The 17792-nt window shown below is 41.5% G+C and overlaps 1 protein-coding gene across 10 annotated transcripts in view; it reads left to right on the forward strand.

Annotated features, from left to right (window-relative positions):
• Positions 1-532: 532 nt before the first annotated feature.
• Positions 533-17792, forward strand: part of PCDH17 (protocadherin 17) — a 111433-nt gene continuing 94173 nt past the window's right edge. For 8 of the 10 annotated variants that reach the window (XR_007356908.2, XM_048851675.2, XM_048851685.2 and 5 more), the window contains exon 1: positions 533-5606. Coding sequence is in view for 9 of the 10 variants with exons in the window: in XM_048851675.2 (XP_048707632.1) it covers positions 3000-5606 (2607 nt within the window). In the remaining variant the exon portion in view is untranslated. The remainder of the gene's footprint in view (positions 5607-17792) is intronic. The other 2 variants (XM_048851662.2, XM_075128826.1) reach the window with 2 other exon arrangements.

Consider the following 17792-nt stretch of genomic DNA (forward strand, 5'->3'; position numbering starts at 1 on the left):
CCTACCCGCCGGTATCACAGAAGATATACAAGACCAGCAGCTGGATCACACGGCACATTCTCCCATTCCCACAGTGAAGCATTCTAACCGTACTCAGGGATTTACGTGGAGAACCTGTTGGGAATCTGGGATCTATGTCATCTATGCAAATTTCATCCCGTCATACGCCGCTACTACAGTTTGTTTAATGTCTGACATATGGGAAGTATTGGTCCTAATTTTTCTCTATTTTCAGCGATCACCGAAGACTCCTTAATATTTCTACAAAAAATGTTTAAAATGCCAGAGAAACACTGCAGTGTGTAGAAATGAGAGACTGCAATTTACAAGCAACAAGCCCTTCTCACATTGTTAGTCTCCAATCTAACCGATCTAATCAATGACACCAAAGCACTGGGGATTCAAGCACCGCCTCCCCAAGCCTTTCCACTGATTCTCATTGGCGGCCAGGTTCGGAGGCAGGTTCTTTTCCTCAGCACGGATTGGCTGGCAGGGAATCAGTATCAATGTTTAAGCAGCGGCGTGAGGTGAATAGAGTCAGTCGGCAAGAGGCACTGGGAGAGAGCGATGGGGCTGAGAACCCAGCAAATGCTGCAGTAAGGGAGGGGGGGAGCTATAACAGACAGTGTTCCAACTGTTGAATTTTCGCAAATCTCCACTTACCTACGGACGGCTTGTACTGTGGATCTGTTTTCTCTGAAATCGACATCTCTTTTGCATATGGTCTGGTTAACGTTGGCTAATGCCTTACTGAAAGGTGCCACCCTTCAATGAGACCGAGAGAAGAATTTTTAAAAATCCCTCTACAACAGACTGCAGAATTAACTATGTACAGTGGCTCCGGACTCAAATAAAGGAGAAAAAAAACAGCACAGAACTGAGACTTGGAACTAGAGCTGTGGGCATTTCAATGGGAACCTGTGCTTTCCCCCCCGTTAATGTGCAAGATCTCTGGGTGTTTCACACATAACACTGAGGAAAGGTGGCTAAAAACACTCAGCAAAGCAGGAGACAGACGCGCCTCTGTGCCCGTGAGTGGATAACAGCCTTGTTTTCCTGATCCCCAGTCTCCCGGAGAAAGAGGTATAGTAAAAGTGCAGCTGGATCCGACACCCTCCTCTTTCTTCCCCTCTCTCTTTTTTCCTTCAAAACATGAATCTGATTTCTCTGTCTATAGCGTGAGTCAGAAAAGCGTTAGGAAGAAGCTGCAACTAATGTCTGTGAAGGGAGGAACATGAGGCGATAGTGAATGTGATTTGTTCTGCTGGATCTGACTCATCCAGCAGATTGAAACACCTGCATTTCTGGATGTGTCAATCATTTCTTTTCGGCTGTTAAAAGAACCTGAAATAAAATTTAACACTCCCCCCATATATACCTATACATAATATCACTGGGGAGGTAAATCATCCCTGGTGAACGCATCTGGCATTGCAGCCGCTCTTTCCCCATACACCAAGATGCACAGAAAGACTATTACAGCTTGAAAAGACTGCAAAATGCATCACACCAAACACTGAATTGTATTTGTTTTATTCCAAAAGAATTGTCGATCAAAATATTTGCCTCTTTTATTCATCGCCAAGATTCCCCCTCCCCTAAATGAAGAGGACTAGGAGGCAGTGTCATTGGAAGGAGATGCTGAATAGAAAGAAAAGAGAGGCACTTGACAGCTCAGCCTTGTGAATGCAGAGACTGTTTCCCTTTTAGCGAGAGACTAAGAGAGTGTGTGTGTGGTGGGTTGCTTTTATTTTTTTGTTCCTCCTCGCCCTCTTTTTTTAAATCAGTGCATCCAGCCATGGGTTGCCTGTTGATTTCCTCTCGAGTAGAGAGAAAAGCAAACTGGAATTAAACTGCATCGAAAAGTGAGGCTCCACAGACACACACACACACGCAGTGTGAGTGAGAGAGAGAGGAGAGGATGTGGTGGTGGTGGCGGCTACTGGCCTGTCTTAAAGAAACCCAAGTGTGCATTTGATTGAGCACAGCCTGTGATTTAAAAAAAAAACAAAAACAAAAAAAAAACCACATCTATCGCTAGTGGTGACGAGCAGCTGGTGGGTTTCTTAATCCCCCCCCCCCCAAAAAAAAAAGAAAAGAAAAGAAGAGAGGGAGGCTAGTGGCGCGGGTAGAGAAAGGAAACTACAAATCCGGACACTAGTTTTCACACTGCAATTTCCCTCCCCTCTTTTTGTTGTTCGGCAAGGAAAGAGTGAGCGTGGAGGAGCCGGCGAGGGGGAAATACCGATGGCAGCGAGATGCAGTTCTCCGCCGCAAGCAATGCAAGATTAGATCTCTAAATGCAGCAAAACACTCCCTGAAAACCAACAACCCCGCGGTGCAATCAGACATTTCACTGCCTCTCACTGCACACGGAGCGGGCTTCTACACAGGCGAGAGACTCTTTTTACCCCCCTCCCCCGCTATCTCCCCCTCCTACCCACCCTCCACTCCATCAGTCGCATCACAAGCAATGAGTAGCAAATAAGCGTTTTCTGTTTACGGTCCTGCTTCCCAACAGCCAACTCCTTTTTCTATATATTTTTTTTTAATTTCTTGGACTGATCTGGAAAACCACCACTGCCACCGATCATTTTTTATACTCTTTGTAAATCGGCGGATATTAAAGGGGAAAAAAATCAAACAACCATTCGGATCCGTCTAAAGAAAAAGGTATATTTTTATTCTCCTCCTCCTCCTCCTCCTCCAGCTGAAGTTGGGCAGCCTAAGTAACTGTGCGGGGATTGTGTGGCCGCAGAAGCGCTTGATTTGAGGCTGCTTTTCTCTCGCTCTCTCGCCCCTCCCTGCGAGCTACATGCTCCATTTGCTGCCCCGCATCCTGTGTCTCTGCAGATGTTTTAGAGCAACAGGTTCAGCAACTTAAAACACAGGGGTGGGGAGCGGGAACAGAAGAAGGGAGCGGGAAGAAGGCGGCGGAGGAAGAGGGGGCAGGGGCCACCCTGGTGCTGCCGCAGCTGCCACCACCCCCTGGCTCGGGGATGTACCTTTCCATTTGTTGCTTCTTCTTCTGCTGGGCTCCTGCCCTGACTCTGAAGAACCTGAATTATTCGGTGCCGGAGGAGCAGGGGGCGGGCACGGTGATCGGGAACATCGGCAGGGATGCCCGGCTGCAAGCGGGGGCGGGCGGGCCGGCGCCGCCGCCGCCGGCGGAGCGGGGAGGCGGCCGGGGAGCCAAGTCGACGTTCCGCGTGCTGGAGAACTCGGCGCCGCACCTGCTGGACGTGGACGGCGAGAGCGGGCTGCTCTACACCAAGCAGCGCATCGACCGCGAGGCGCTGTGCCGCCGCAGCGCCAAGTGCCAGCTCTCGCTGGAGGTCTTCGCCAACGACCAGGAGATCTGCATGATCAAGGTGGAGATCCAGGACCTGAACGACAACGCGCCCGCCTTCCCCTCCGACCAGGTGGACATGGACATCTCGGAGAACGCGGCGCCGGGCACCCGCTTCCCCCTCACCAGCGCCCACGACCCGGACGCCGGCGACAACGGGCTGCGCACGTACCTGCTCACCCGCGACGACTACGGCCTCTTCTCGCTGGACGTCAAGTCGCGGGGCGACGGCACCAAGTTCCCGGAGCTGGTGATCCAGAAGCCGCTGGACCGCGAGGAGCAGAGCCACCACACGCTGGTGCTGACGGCGCTGGACGGCGGCGACCCGCCCCGCTCGGGCACGGTGCAGCTCAACGTGCGCCTCATCGACTCCAACGACAACAGCCCCGTCTTCGAGGCGGCCTCGTACGTGGTGGAGCTGCCGGAGAACGCGCCGCTGGGCACCGCCGTCATCGACCTCAACGCCACCGACGCGGACGAGGGCACCAACGGCGAGGTGCTGTACTCCTTCAGCGGCTACGCGCCCGAGCGCGTCCGCGACCTCTTCAGCATCGACCCGCAGAGCGGCCTCATCCGCGTCAAGAGCAACCTGGACTACGAGGAGAGCGGCCTCATCGAGATCGACGTGCAGGCCCGCGACCTGGGGCCCAACCCCATCCCCGCCCACTGCAAGGTCACCGTGCGCCTCATCGACCGCAACGACAACGCGCCCGCCATCGGCTTCGTCTCCGTCCGCCAGGGGGCGCTCAGCGAGGCCGCCCCGCCGGGCACCGTCATCGCCCTGGTGCGGGTCACCGACCGCGACTCCGGCAAGAACGGGCAGCTGCAGTGCCGGGTGCTGGGCGGCGGCGGGGCGGGCGCGGTGCCCTTCGCCCTGGAGGAGAACTACGACAACTTCTACACGGTGGTGACCGACCGGCCGCTGGACCGCGAGGCGCAGGACGAGTACAACGTGACCATCCTGGCCCGGGACGGGGGCAGCCCCCCGCTCAACTCTACCAAGTCCTTCTCGGTGCGGATCCTGGACGAGAACGACAACCCGCCCCGCTTCAGCAAGAGCCTCTACGTGCTGCAGGTGCCTGAGAACAACATCCCTGGCGAGTACCTGGGCTCCGTGCTGGCCCAGGACCCAGACCTGGGCCAGAATGGGACTGTGTCCTACTCCATCCTGCCCGGGCACGTGGGCGACGTCTCCATCTACACCTACGTCTCCGTCAACCCCACCAATGGCGCCATCTATGCCCTGCGGAGCTTCAACTACGAGCAAACCAAGCACTTTGAGTTCCGCGTGCTGGCCAAGGACTCAGGCTCGCCCCATCGTGAGAGCAACGCCACAGTGCGTGTCACGGTGCTCGACGTCAACGACAACGCGCCCCTCATTGTTCTGCCTGCCCTCATCAATGACACTGCGGAGCTCCAGGTGCCACGCAACGCTGGCGTGGGCTACCCCGTGGGCACCGTGCATGCCCTGGACAGTGACTTTGGGGAGAGCGGACGCCTCACGTACGAGATTGTCGAAGGCAATGAGGAGCACCTCTTTGAGATGGACCCCACCAGTGGTGAGATACGCACTTTGCATCCATACTGGGAAGAACTCAGTCCCGTGGCTGAATTGGTGGTCAAGGTCAGTGACCATGGCAAGCCCAGCCTCTCAGCCGTGGCTAAGCTGATTGTCAGGGCCTTGGCTGGACCACTGCCCGAAGCTGGTGAGCCACAGGTGAATGGTGAGCAGCATCGGCGACCACACTGGGACCTGTCGCTGCCCTTGATTGTGACCTTGAGTACCGTCTCCATCATCCTACTAGCTGCCATGATCACCATTGCTGTGAAGTGCAAGCGGGAGAACAAGGAGATCCGCACCTACAATTGCCGCATTGCCGAGTACAGCCATCCCCAGCTGGGAGGAGGGGGCGGCAGCAGCGGGGGAGGAGGAGGAGGCAGCGGTGGCGGGGGTAAGGGCAAGAAGAAGAAGATCAGTAAGAATGACATCATGCTGGTGCCCAGTGAGGGGGAGGACAGCAGGGGCCCCCTCAATGTCATGAACGTAGTGAGCAGCCCATCCTTGGCCACCTCACCCATGTACTTTGACTACCAGACCCGTCTGCCCCTCAGCTCACCCAGGTCCGAGGTGATGTATCTGAAACCCGCCTCCAACAACCTGACTGTGCCCCAGGGACATGTGGGCTGCCATACCAGCTTCACAGGGCAAGGAACTAACGCCAGCGAGGCTCCCCCGAGCCGGATGTCCATAATTCAGGTAGGAGACTTTTAGAATAACCTGGACCTCACTTTAGACTCTGGTTTAAACTTTACAGTTTGTCTGCAGTGAAACCTGTTGTAAGGCACCAACAAAAATCAGTCACTTCAGGGAGGTGGACTTATTAAAATAAAGGTGTGCAGATCATACTTGAGGGATCTGATTCTGTTCTCATGCTGGTGTCACCAGTGTAAATCAAAAGTTATTCCACTGACATAAATGGAGTTACACCAGTCTAAAGCTGGTCTATGTGAGAACACAGTCAAGCTTAATATGTTTGGTATACTTTGAGGGTAGTCTCCTAAAACGGGAACTGCCTAATAAAGGTGAGAGAGACCAGGTAGGTGAGGTAATATCTTATATTGGACCAGCTTCTGTGGGTGAAGAAGACAATCTTTCAAGCTACACAGAGCTCTTCTTCAAGTCTGGGAAAGGCAAACTCACCCACCTTGTCTCTCTCATAACCTGGGACCAACATGGCTACAACAACACTGCAAACAACTATTAAAGGTTGTCTCTTCCACAGGTTTCACTGAACTTTTGTTTGGGGCGGAGATGGGGTGGGATATTTGAAGAAGTTATGTCTGCTGCTGTAACCAACAGGACATTGCAGAAACTGTACACACTAAGGACACACTTTTTTTTCCTGAGGAAATCTATTGCAACAGTGAATATAGCCTTCCAATCCTGTATGTAATATGGACTATTGCCAAAATGTATGCTTTTAATTTTTTTATTTTCCTTTTTTGACCATATATACATATATTTTTTATCTTTGACACAGAACAGTATAATTTGGGGCCCCATTACTTCTTTTTCTTCTCTGAAAACAATAAAACTTTCAGTCTTGGAAAGTTCGCTTAGTTAACTAGATTAAAATGTAAGTGATAGTTCCTTCTTCCCTCCCCAATGTTAACAAACCTCAAATCCTATTGTAAATCAACAGAATGACTAGTCAGATTTCCAGTAGCCTGAATCAGTATTGACTATTGCTTTATAGTGAAAGACTTGCATGCTCTGTTGTTTTTTTATCAAAGCTCATTTTTGAAAAATGCAGTAGTGGGCCACATTCTGCCTTCAGTAACACTCATCACCCATTGACTTTCATGTATGTCAGTGGTGGCAGAATTTGGGCCATTGGATTGAGTTTAATATTTAATTAACAGAACAACTTAATACATAGTGTGCAGTTTGAAGTTCAAACACAGAAGATGTTTCTGGAGCAGTGGGCTTATACCATGAAATTGAGGGCAGAATCTGGCCCTAATTGATCTAATTTAAAGTATTCCTTGATTAGTGTGGCTTAACGTTCAAATGTTACAGGTATGCTCCAAAGAAATTTTTAGAGTTTTCATTGAATGCAGGCTCTGGGTAATGACTATTAAATATATCTGAAGTGTCATATCTGTTTTGTCCTGTGGTTCTCCTAATATGCTGTTCTGAGTCATAGGGGAATGAGCTGAGTGTATCAAAAGTGACACAGACTCATTTTGTGTTGCCAGCTAATGAGAAAAAGTTGCACTGTAGACACTTAATATATCAAAAAGAAATTCGTAATGCATTTGAGGCTTCATATGATGCAGTTTTGTGAACACCAAATTTACTAGTTTCCAGTGGCATCTAATATTCTCAAGGGAGGTAGCCAATAATTGATCTACTATAGCTCTATATTTTAATAACTGCAGAAAAAATGCCATGTGTACAAGGTCACTGCAAACTATTCCTCAACCCACTGTTGAGTTGTGTCACAGAAACAATTTCATTTTATACTTATCATGAATTTGTGTTGCTATCAATTAGGTGGTTGAGTAATATTCAAAATCAGAAATTAATTTTAACAAAAAGTGACACTTCAGGAGCAATATTAGGTTAGGGCAATACTGAAAATAATTTGAATATAATTCATGCTTTAAAAGACAAATAACTTTCAATGACTCTTGTTTAAGTCATGTAATTTTTTTTTACTATAAAATGAAGTTGTTAAAATACAAAAATTCTTTTTTTTCCAAGTGACAAGTGTAATACTTTCTAAAACATAGAAAATTATATTCTCTTGCAACCATGTAATGTTTATATAAAGCAATTAATACATGTATTGATGCTACCCAATAGTAAAGATTCAACTGTAGTGTAAAATCTCAGTCGTAAATATTATTCCTTTTTTAAAGTGTTCACTGTATCATATCAGTCATGATTTTTTTTTAGATTTATATAAAACTGAAAGAGGAATTTCCTCTCGTAAAAAAAGGTGTGTTGTGGTTTCTGTGAAAGTTTTGCTGTGATGACTGTGGAAAATCTTAACCGTAATTCCTGATAGCATGAACCTGTATACCTAATATTTAACTTTCTGTTTTCCTGAGTATCTGCACACAGTATTTTGGAGCAAGGTGATGCAGCTAGTGAGCTAAGAAACACTCATCTTTCGTTTATGGAAAGCTGGATCAAATTTAGTTTAGGTCACAAGTGGACCTGAATTTAATAGTCACAATATAATCATAAAACAAATACGCAGTTTGACATAGTTGTTGGGCCTTGTTCAGGATAGGCCCAAGTTTATAGTATCAGGAGTTTGTATTAAGAGAACTCTGTGGAAAAAATTGCATGTCTTCACCAAAGGCTACAGATTTTACATGCCACAGAAATGAAATTTTATATTTTCTTGCCTTCTTTCTCTCCCCATCCCCAAATTAAGTATTATATATAAACTCTGCATTTAAAATCAGGAAGCACATGCTACTTTGGGTCTGATTCTGCACTTCAGTGAAGCTCTCATTGGAGTCAGTGGGAGTTTTCCATGAGCAAAGAGTGGAGGATCAGGCTCTCTCCCTAGTAGAATATCTACTTCTAGGAAAATAACCTATGCTGTGAGGAAGCAAAAGAGGTAGCCAGTAAAAGGAAGAACTAGTTTCTAAACATCAGGGTTTCTCAGACGTTCTTGTTAAACCCTGGATTTGTGCTGGAAATGGCCCACCTTGATTATCATACACATTGTAAGGAGAGTGATCACTTTAGATAAGCTATTACCAGCAGGAGAGTGGGGTGGGGGGAGAGAAAACCTTTTGAAGTGATAAACACCCATTTTTTCATGGTCTGTGTGTATAAAACATCCTCACTGCATTTTCCACTTTATGCATCCGATGAAGTGAGCTGTAGCTCACGAAAGCTTATGCTCAAATAAATTGGTTAGTCTCTAAGGTGCCACAAGTTCTCCTTTTCTTTTATCAGGGTTATTGTCCACCTTCATTAACTAGTGAAAAATGCACAATTTGCTCATTGCTTCAAGTAGGTGAAAGCTAAGCTATTTTATAAGTATTTTCTCTAGTGAATATTCAGTTTAGTTTTTTTAATACATATGTATGGTGGAACCACATTAATCTCCTACTTTCTAATTTACACAGCAGAACAGCTCTCTTTCTCGTCCTGTTTCTCAGCAAGGATTTAATAGAGTTCTCTCGTGAGGTTCTAATAAGATTTTGTATGTTTACAAAATATACTACATTATATTACATCACATACACTACCAAAAATGTATAAATAATTAAGTAGAGACTACAGTTGTCTAATCAATAAGGGCCAGATTTTCCCTTTCTTACCTTTGTACTCTGAAGTTATTCCCAGACTAAAGTCAATAGGTCAGATTGTGATATCCTTATCCATGTACATAGCATCATATCTCACCTATAATCCCATCAGAGTTGATGGATACCTGGAAAAAGGTACTACTTAGAATCTGGCCCAATGAGAATACTTGCCATGCAAAGTACTGCTCAGTATGAATGAGGTAGCATAATTTTCTCCCAATTTAAGTACATTTTGCAATTCATTATCTTTTATGTTTTAACTGTCCTTTTACTCACTAATTTGTGAGTAAATTTCAGTATTTGCAATGGGTTTATAAGTAACTAATGTGAATTAGTGGGGTTTTGTACCATAATTATGAAAATCTTCAGATTTCCTGTATTATGTATATGAAAAATTTTGGATCGATATTCAGCAGCACTGAGAACTCAGCACCCATTGATTTCTAAGAGAATTGCAGGTGTTCAGCAACTCTGAAAATCAGGCCATGTTTATTCAATAGATTAATCAGTTGACAGGATAACATATAAAGACTATTACTTTACTAGTCATACATAGTTAAGACACCTACTGTGCACAAACACATCTTATTGTTACTTAACAATTCAACCAGCACAATGTATACATCCTCTAATAAAGAATAGTAGTTTTAAAGAATAATTTAGCATAAATATGTTTAGACATAAATGTACCGGTGTGTGTTTATATACACAGACAAAATGTATTTACAAACCAAAATTTTAAATGGTTCACATAGAGGAAAAAAAGTGTAAATTTCATGGCCAGATTAAATCAAACTTCCATCCAAGCCCTTAATCTTGTAACAAATGGGACTTTGCGCTGTATTCTACAAGTACATGCGTTCATATTCAGCCCTATCAAAAACTTCTGTAGTTAAGTGTGTAAGCAATTCATGCTAACAGGAAACAGGCAAATAGTTCTGCTGGCAAACAAGCCACAATTTCTTTTTCTTCAAGTTTCCAGTAGATGAAAGAGTGGATGGATAAAGGGAAACCAGCAGAAATAGATTCTTTAAAGTGACATGACAGTAGTGTAGAAAACTATCTACATATGCAAGGAGTGTTGATGATCATAGAGAATATTTATTATTATACTTGGGATGCAGTGTGGAGAGATTTGTACATATATCAAGTGAGACAGAATGTGGAAACTGTGGTCACAGATTTTATTGAATAGAAAAAAGAAGAAGAAGAAGACGAAGAAAAGAAAGATACCATTTTACAAGGAACTATCAAGCTGGGAGTCACCACAGTAGCTGCAGTAGGCAGTCCTGTAACATTTTAAGATAAAGTGCAGATCATTCTTAATACTTCCAGGCACCTGATGTTTCCGATGTGTCAACAGATTACTGTTAAATCCCAATGCAACCTCATCACCAGGTGTCTAGTAGTATCTGAGAAGAAATAGACTTCAAGGGGAAAAAAACTCTGTAAGCTGTATTCATGCTGTTATGTCTTCAAATATACTATTGTTCTATTGTTTGCTTTAAGAAACTTCAGTGTGCAGTGTTGCAGAATGAAACATGCTGACACTGTAATATCAGGAGAACTGAAATAATTAAAAAACAAATTGCATTCATTCCCAGAATTCAGAACTCCAATCTCAAAAGACTCACATTATGTTTGGTTTTTATATCCTTTGCAAAGGGGGAATATTCTTCGTCTGATGCAGAAGCTAATTTTTCTAATAGAGCTAGTGGAAGTTTAGGACATGTATTGAGAGGAGAATGTAGGAGAAGTCAGTGGAAGTTCTGTACAATTGCAGGCTTGCAGTTTGGACATTATATTTCCCAGGCATTTGGATTTACCAACTGTATTTTCTAAACTCAAATAAAAAACTACCAGACTAACATCTGATCTCATGTCAGAGCTATCTGGCTGAGAGGTATTACAATAGTTTTTATAATGTGTATGTTTAAATTAGGTATAATGTAAATTAGCCCTATTAAATGTTTGAGATTTGTAAATATATATTGCACTGAGTATAATTACAGTATACACATTTCTAAAGCTTCTAGGCCTATTTTTCATTGTGTATTAATTTCAATGCAAGTATTGCCAGCGTAAGAACTGCAGGATTGGACATTTTCTTTATATTTGCACAACAATAAATATTTCCTTTCTGCCCAACAGATACTCTATTTGAATATAACACTGTTACATAAAATACATGTACTTTATGGCCTGATCTTGCAACCATATCCCACATAGTATCCACTGGGATTACTAATGTGGGTTATGGCTGCAGGATCAGGCTCCCCCTCTTTTGTACCATGTCTGTCATAGACCCTGTGGGCCTGATTCTGATCTTCCTTCCTCCTACATTTTACACTAGTGTTACTCCATTGACTTCACTGTAGTTAAGCCTGATCCATGCAGGTGTAAGTGAGATCAATCTAAGGCCCTATACTCCAAAATAATTTGTGGGTTTAAACATTACAGAGTTAAACAATACAAAATAGCAAAGGGAGAGACAAATTATGAGTCAGGAGGAGAAAATGCAGATACTGGGAGTAGGGAACAACAACAATGCCTCCAAAATAAAAATCCTCATTAGCTAGTTGATTAAGAAGATCAAGGGCTCTGTATGACTTGTTTTCTGTTAACAGAGACATATACAAGCTGAAAAAAGTTAGTGCAGTTAAAATAAGTGACTAAGGGCGAGATCCTTCAGTCCTTATTTGGGTAAAACTCCCATTGACTGTTATGTGCTGCATAGTTGTTGAAGCTCTGCTCATGTTGGTGACCACTTAACATGAGTAGTCTCATTGATTTCAATGGAAGTACTCAGGTGAATAAGTGATTACCAGCATGAATAAAGTTTGTACAACTGATCCCTTGAAGAGTTAACTTTTGGTTTAGCAATAACTTTGGCCCAGATTCTGCCACCCTTACATTAAGTACTGTTTTACTCGACACATAATCCTATTGAATCCAGTCAAACTTCACACCAAGGAATCTAGTTTCCATTTTAGACAACAGTATAACTTTCATTGACTTCAGTGATGCAAAATCAAGCCTCCTACTAAGGTTTCTATGGAATGTGAGTAAGGGTGGCAGACTCTGGTCCTTTATATTTAGAACTCAGTCATAAAAATCGTCTGTCATAGCAGATGTGGAAAGTTGCTCATATATACATAATATATATAGATAGATAGATATAATGGGACCAGCCTGTGCACGATGGTGCAGAATCCTTTTCTAATGAAGAATTGGGGAGATTTCAATCTAACTTTTTAAAAATAATTTAAATGTCCAAATTTATGGTTTGGAGTTGAAAATAATATAGTAATAATTCATTAATTAATAATTATAGTGATATAAAGGTCAGAGATATCTAAGACTCCCTTTGAACTATTCATAAAGAACACTTTTTGCTATTATATTATATAAACAAATATTTGTATTTGTTTTAAACCATATATACAATATTCTATTATTTTTAAAATGTGGTAAATATAGCTCTGTGAAAAATTTTCACTATGTAAATTTAAAGTATTTGCAGCTCTCACCTGCAAATAATCAAGTATAGACCAAATCTTGCCGTTGCTACTCAGGCAAAACATTAATGAAAATGAATGGAGTTTTACTTGATTAAGGATCGCAAAAGTGGACCCTAAATCAGTTCTTGAGGTTTTTTTTTTAAAAATATGAAGAAGCTCCAGTTTCTCTTTATAGCCACTTTCTCCCCCTGAGTGAATTTTAGACACTTTGTAATTTTTCACCTTTATATTTTAAAAAAGCCACACTTAACCATCTCTTTCCCTTAATTCTGTTGCAAAAGTAAAAATGTTGTACCAAACCCTTCAGGCAGTATTACACAAATCCATGTCAGTCTATTTCACTTGTCAGAAGCCTTGAAAATAAACAAAAGAACACCCATAGCTGTGTTGCTTTTTGGAGGTAACAAACTCTTCAGGTTTGAGGAGTATCTGTCTATGTTAGATGAAAGGAAAAAATATTGTGCAACAGTTAAGAATTTCCATGAAAGGATCTTTAAACAATGATTTGTTGACCAGAGCAGAAACACAGTTCCTTTTTTATCTCTACTAGTACAGAAGCAGTATTTTGATGTCAGGAGGTCGGAAGAGAATACTTTGGACATATTTTTTTTCCCCAGAAAGTAGCTTGAGGACTTTATATTTTCAGTCATATCAGTGCTTACATTGTACAAACAGAGGTGGTAAAATTCGTGATGAGAGGGTACCAAAAGATAGGGAATGAGTGAAATCTGCCTCTCATGAGAATGCAGTTTCTTACGTGGACAGGAAAATGCTCCAGGGAGAGCCTGGCAACATCTTTTTGGGGGAAAATATCATTTTTGAGAGTAAGGACCATTTTGTTTTTTTAGTTAGGAAGAGGGAGAAACTAGTAGATCTGGCTTTCTCGTAGTTCTGAAGTGATGGGACTCAGTATTGCACGCATTCTGCCAGCATTAAGCATTTTGTATAAAATTTCCACTGTTAAGTATTTACACTGAAGAGTAAGCAAATTTATACATATACACCTGTTAATTAGGATATTAGGCAGTGCTTTATATAACCTTCCCAAACACAAATATATTTTATATATAAATCCCAGAGGCTGCAGCATACAGTTCATGCTTTATTAAGGTCACAACAGAAGCATCTATTTCTATTGGTGAATTGCTTCAACCAGTTAGTGTTGCTACCTGTGCAAAAGGACAGTATAAAGATCAGTTCATCTGTCACTTACTTTCAGTTAGAGGATGTCTCTTTTTTCAGCTCTAAAGTTAATCAGTCCTATGCTGATGTACTGTCAATTTATTGTAGTAAAGGAGATGTCCTCTGATTACTTAAAATAAATTATCTTTAAGACAAAAGGCTTTAATGACATCAGTGTGCTCTGTGACTGTGTGCTACAGTCTTCAATGCATGGGACAGCGGACTTTTAAGTGTAAAAAGAGAGAATTGTTAGAAAATATAAATGCAGAATTTCAGCTATGTGGATGGCACATCTTATCGATTAATTGTAAATTCTTTCAGTGATAGACATGTGAAATTAGTTTCAGACAGTGTTTCAGACAATGTATTGATATATGTATGACACACTTAGATTTGCTTGTTCTAGTCCCAGTGACACTATGATTACTGGTATTTGCAATCCTTGCCCTGGAACACTTCCAGACAGTTTTATTGTATTGAAATGACTCTTACAGTTCATTGAGCATCTAGCATAACACTGCTGAATATGATTGGCGCGTTTGCATATATTTATTCAAAAAAAATCAGGCAGTTAAACTGCATAATTATGGGAAAACGAATCATAACAATAAAAGACCATTTAAGTTAACAAGCTTTGTGATCAAAGGATAAATACAGGTTGGATAAATGAGACTCTAGATGTAACTAATCTACATAAATAGGCTTTGGTCTGATTAAAGGAAAGGAATACATTAAAATAATTTAAAGGTATTAAAAGCATTTTGCTTCAGTAGCTTTATAACATCTAGTTTTATCTTATTTTTGTTATGTTTCGATTCAATAAAAATAGCTGTGATCAGTGATAAACTACTTTTATGTGTTTTTTTATTTCTTGATTACCAATGTTTACAAAGCAAAGAAAATATAAAATAGCACAAGTAAACAAAAGTAACAAATCATAAGTTTCCATTTTATTTTGAACACATTGTGTGTCAAAAACCTGAAGCATTTTTAAAAACTTGCAATGTTTTTGATTGATTTTTAATTAAAGAAAAACATTAAAGGGAACATTTAAAGGACTATTTCTTGTTTACTGTCTTTATCAGTGAAGAGCAGCCTTTGTAGTGTTTGAAAGCTGCTGCATTAAAAATCAATTTCAAGTCTTCAAAGCTATAAACTCTTCCTTGCGTTGTAGATATATACTGTTTTTAAAACCATTCAGAACACACTTGACAATTGAATTAAAAACAAAAGGTAAATAATGGCTTCATCAACATTTTGAAGGATTTTAATGTATTTTTAATAATAGCTAAGGATCTTTATATTTAACTGACTTGAATCACAGTTTGTAGTTTTTAAATGAATAATTTGTTCCTAAAAGCAATAATACTTAGTCTTTTATTTATACATTTTGTTTTCAACTTTCATTCTTGGTGTTTTTTGTTTTTCAATGAACATCGTGACTCAAACACAGAGTATGTCAGTCAATATCTTTACTTATTATATTTCTGCCTGGATCATTACTGATTGCTAAGCAACCACTTATGGATAGAATTGTTGTGGCTACAATTCAATAAAAACTGAGCAAGAGTACACAGAATTGCATTAGGAGCTGTCATAACTGCCAGAAGTTTAATTGTATAAAACTGCAAAGGTCATTTAATTTAGAAGAGAGTTGCCATAAAACTCTAAAACACAAAGATTGTTAACTTAAATGGTCTTTTATAGCTTTTTTACTGCACCCCAAATTAAACACTTGGATCCTACTTGCACAAAGCTTATGCTCAAATAAATTTGTTAGTCTCTAAAGTGCCACAAGTCCTCCTTTTCTTTTTGTGGATACAGACTAACACGGCTGCTACTCTGAAAGTTATGAGAGTTTTTTCATTAATTTAGTGGATCAGGATCATGCCCTTAATCTGTTTATGATTAACTCCAAGACCTGTGAAAACTAACCTCCTTAGATATGACAACTTCTTAAATAGAACAACTGCACTGGTATTAGAGGTCAAAAGGCCTGATTCTGAAAATACTTATTCAGCGAAGTGTTTTAACTCATGAGAATAGATCAGTGGTGGGCAACCTGCGGCCCATTGGCCGCACAGGGCTCATCAGGGTAATCTTCTGCTGGGCTGCCAGACAGTTTGTTTACATTTGCACGGCCACCCGTAGCTCCCAGTGGCCGTGGTTCGCCGTTCCCAGCCACTGGGAGCTGCAGGCGGCCATGCAAATGTAAACAAACTGGTGGCCCAGCAGCGGATTACCATGACAGGCCGCATGCGGGCCGCAGGTTGCCCACCAGTGGAATAGATCCATCGAATTAAATGGGATCACTTGTGTGTGAAGTTGCTCGTGTGTCAATATATGTAGAATTGGGCCCAGAATTTGTGATTCTTTATTATCAGCATCCCTCCCTGTGGGATCTTCCAAAATTGAATCCAAGCTGCAAAAGCTGTTCATTTCACTTTCCCTCAAACTGCACTCTGTAGTGCTCTATTGCGATAATCCTGATGACTGAATATTTGATAGTTTTTGCTGTTTTGCATACACTTGTGTAATTTGATATGCAGATTTGAAGATCATAAAACAATCCTGCTTTGATGATCATGAGCAAGATTATCCAGCCACAGCTGTAAAGTACCCAGTGTGTTCTTTACTGATCTCTTCATCATTTCACTGGATCAGATTACAATAAGAATATAGTGGAATTTGGAGTGCTTGGGAAATAGTGGATTTAAAAGCTTTAAAAATGGCAATCACGAAAACCTCAGAAACTGGTTCAGTATCTAGGCCACACTTCAAACAAAATAAGTGTGCGTGCGTGTGTGTGTGTGTGTGTGGTAGAGAAGAGGATGGAATGTGTTTCAAAAAGATATCTACAGCTTGAATGGAAAAGAATGTTAGTTAATGCACTTTTAATGGCTTTTTTGTATGTATTACATGACCTGTAAAGAACTGTTAAGCAGTCCTGGAGAAGATGTTGTCAGTCTTTACCCTCTTGCAACAAAGGAGAAAGCAACAGGTTTAGAGGCAGATTCTGTTGTCATGTTTTCCTGGGGCAAAAGTGTAATGAAGGAAGGGCCTCCCTTTCTACTGCATAGTTGCAGTTAAACATCCTGCTTAAAACTGTGTATTCAACTGTCAACTTTCAGTATTGAGAATAATGATGAGGAGGAGGTATAAATCATGTGGAATGTGAAGTAATCAGCACTCAATCGGTTCTATTAACAGCATTAGGTATTAAAAAACACACGGTAATTTGCATCGCCATAGCTTCAAGGTAAGGAACAAATCAGTCAACTATGTAGGCAGTGTGTAGAAAAGGGGGAAAAAATGTTTTATGTTTCTTTTGAAGTATAGTCCTCTCTTTATGTAAGTCCATAAATGTATTCTATCTGTTTAAGTCACCTGTAACTTCTTTGCAGGCCTGGCAGAATAGAATATTGAATAGTGCTAAAACTAACAGGATGGATTTGCTTTATTATTTATTCATTGACCACCCATTATATATGGAGTCTCTTCAACAGTATACATCTCATTAACACAATAATGTGACTGTCATGAAATAAAGATTTCTTCAGAAGTAAAGTAAGCAATTTTAAATGTGTGTTTCTGCTTCCAGAATCTTGAATAGAACTTTTAAGTTCAGCTCATTTAAAAATTATACACTAGCATCTTCCCCGCATCCCCTGCACTTTGATTTTTGGCAGAACAATCCTAATAATTAGTGGCTAGCTTTCCAAATCTTGACCTGATCTGTAAGGCTACTGTTTATCCTTGAATGAAATTAAAACAAGAAGTTAAAACTGCTACGGTTAAATAAATGCAAGCTGCAGGAATTTTGGCTGGTATTGGCAAAGATCTATTATGGATTGCTTGCAGTTGTGTTTGTCTTGCTGATTCCAATAAATGAAGAAATGGGT

This window comes from Caretta caretta, chromosome 1 (genome assembly GCF_965140235.1).
Source record: "Caretta caretta isolate rCarCar2 chromosome 1, rCarCar1.hap1, whole genome shotgun sequence".
NCBI lineage: Eukaryota > Metazoa > Chordata > Testudines > Cheloniidae > Caretta > Caretta caretta.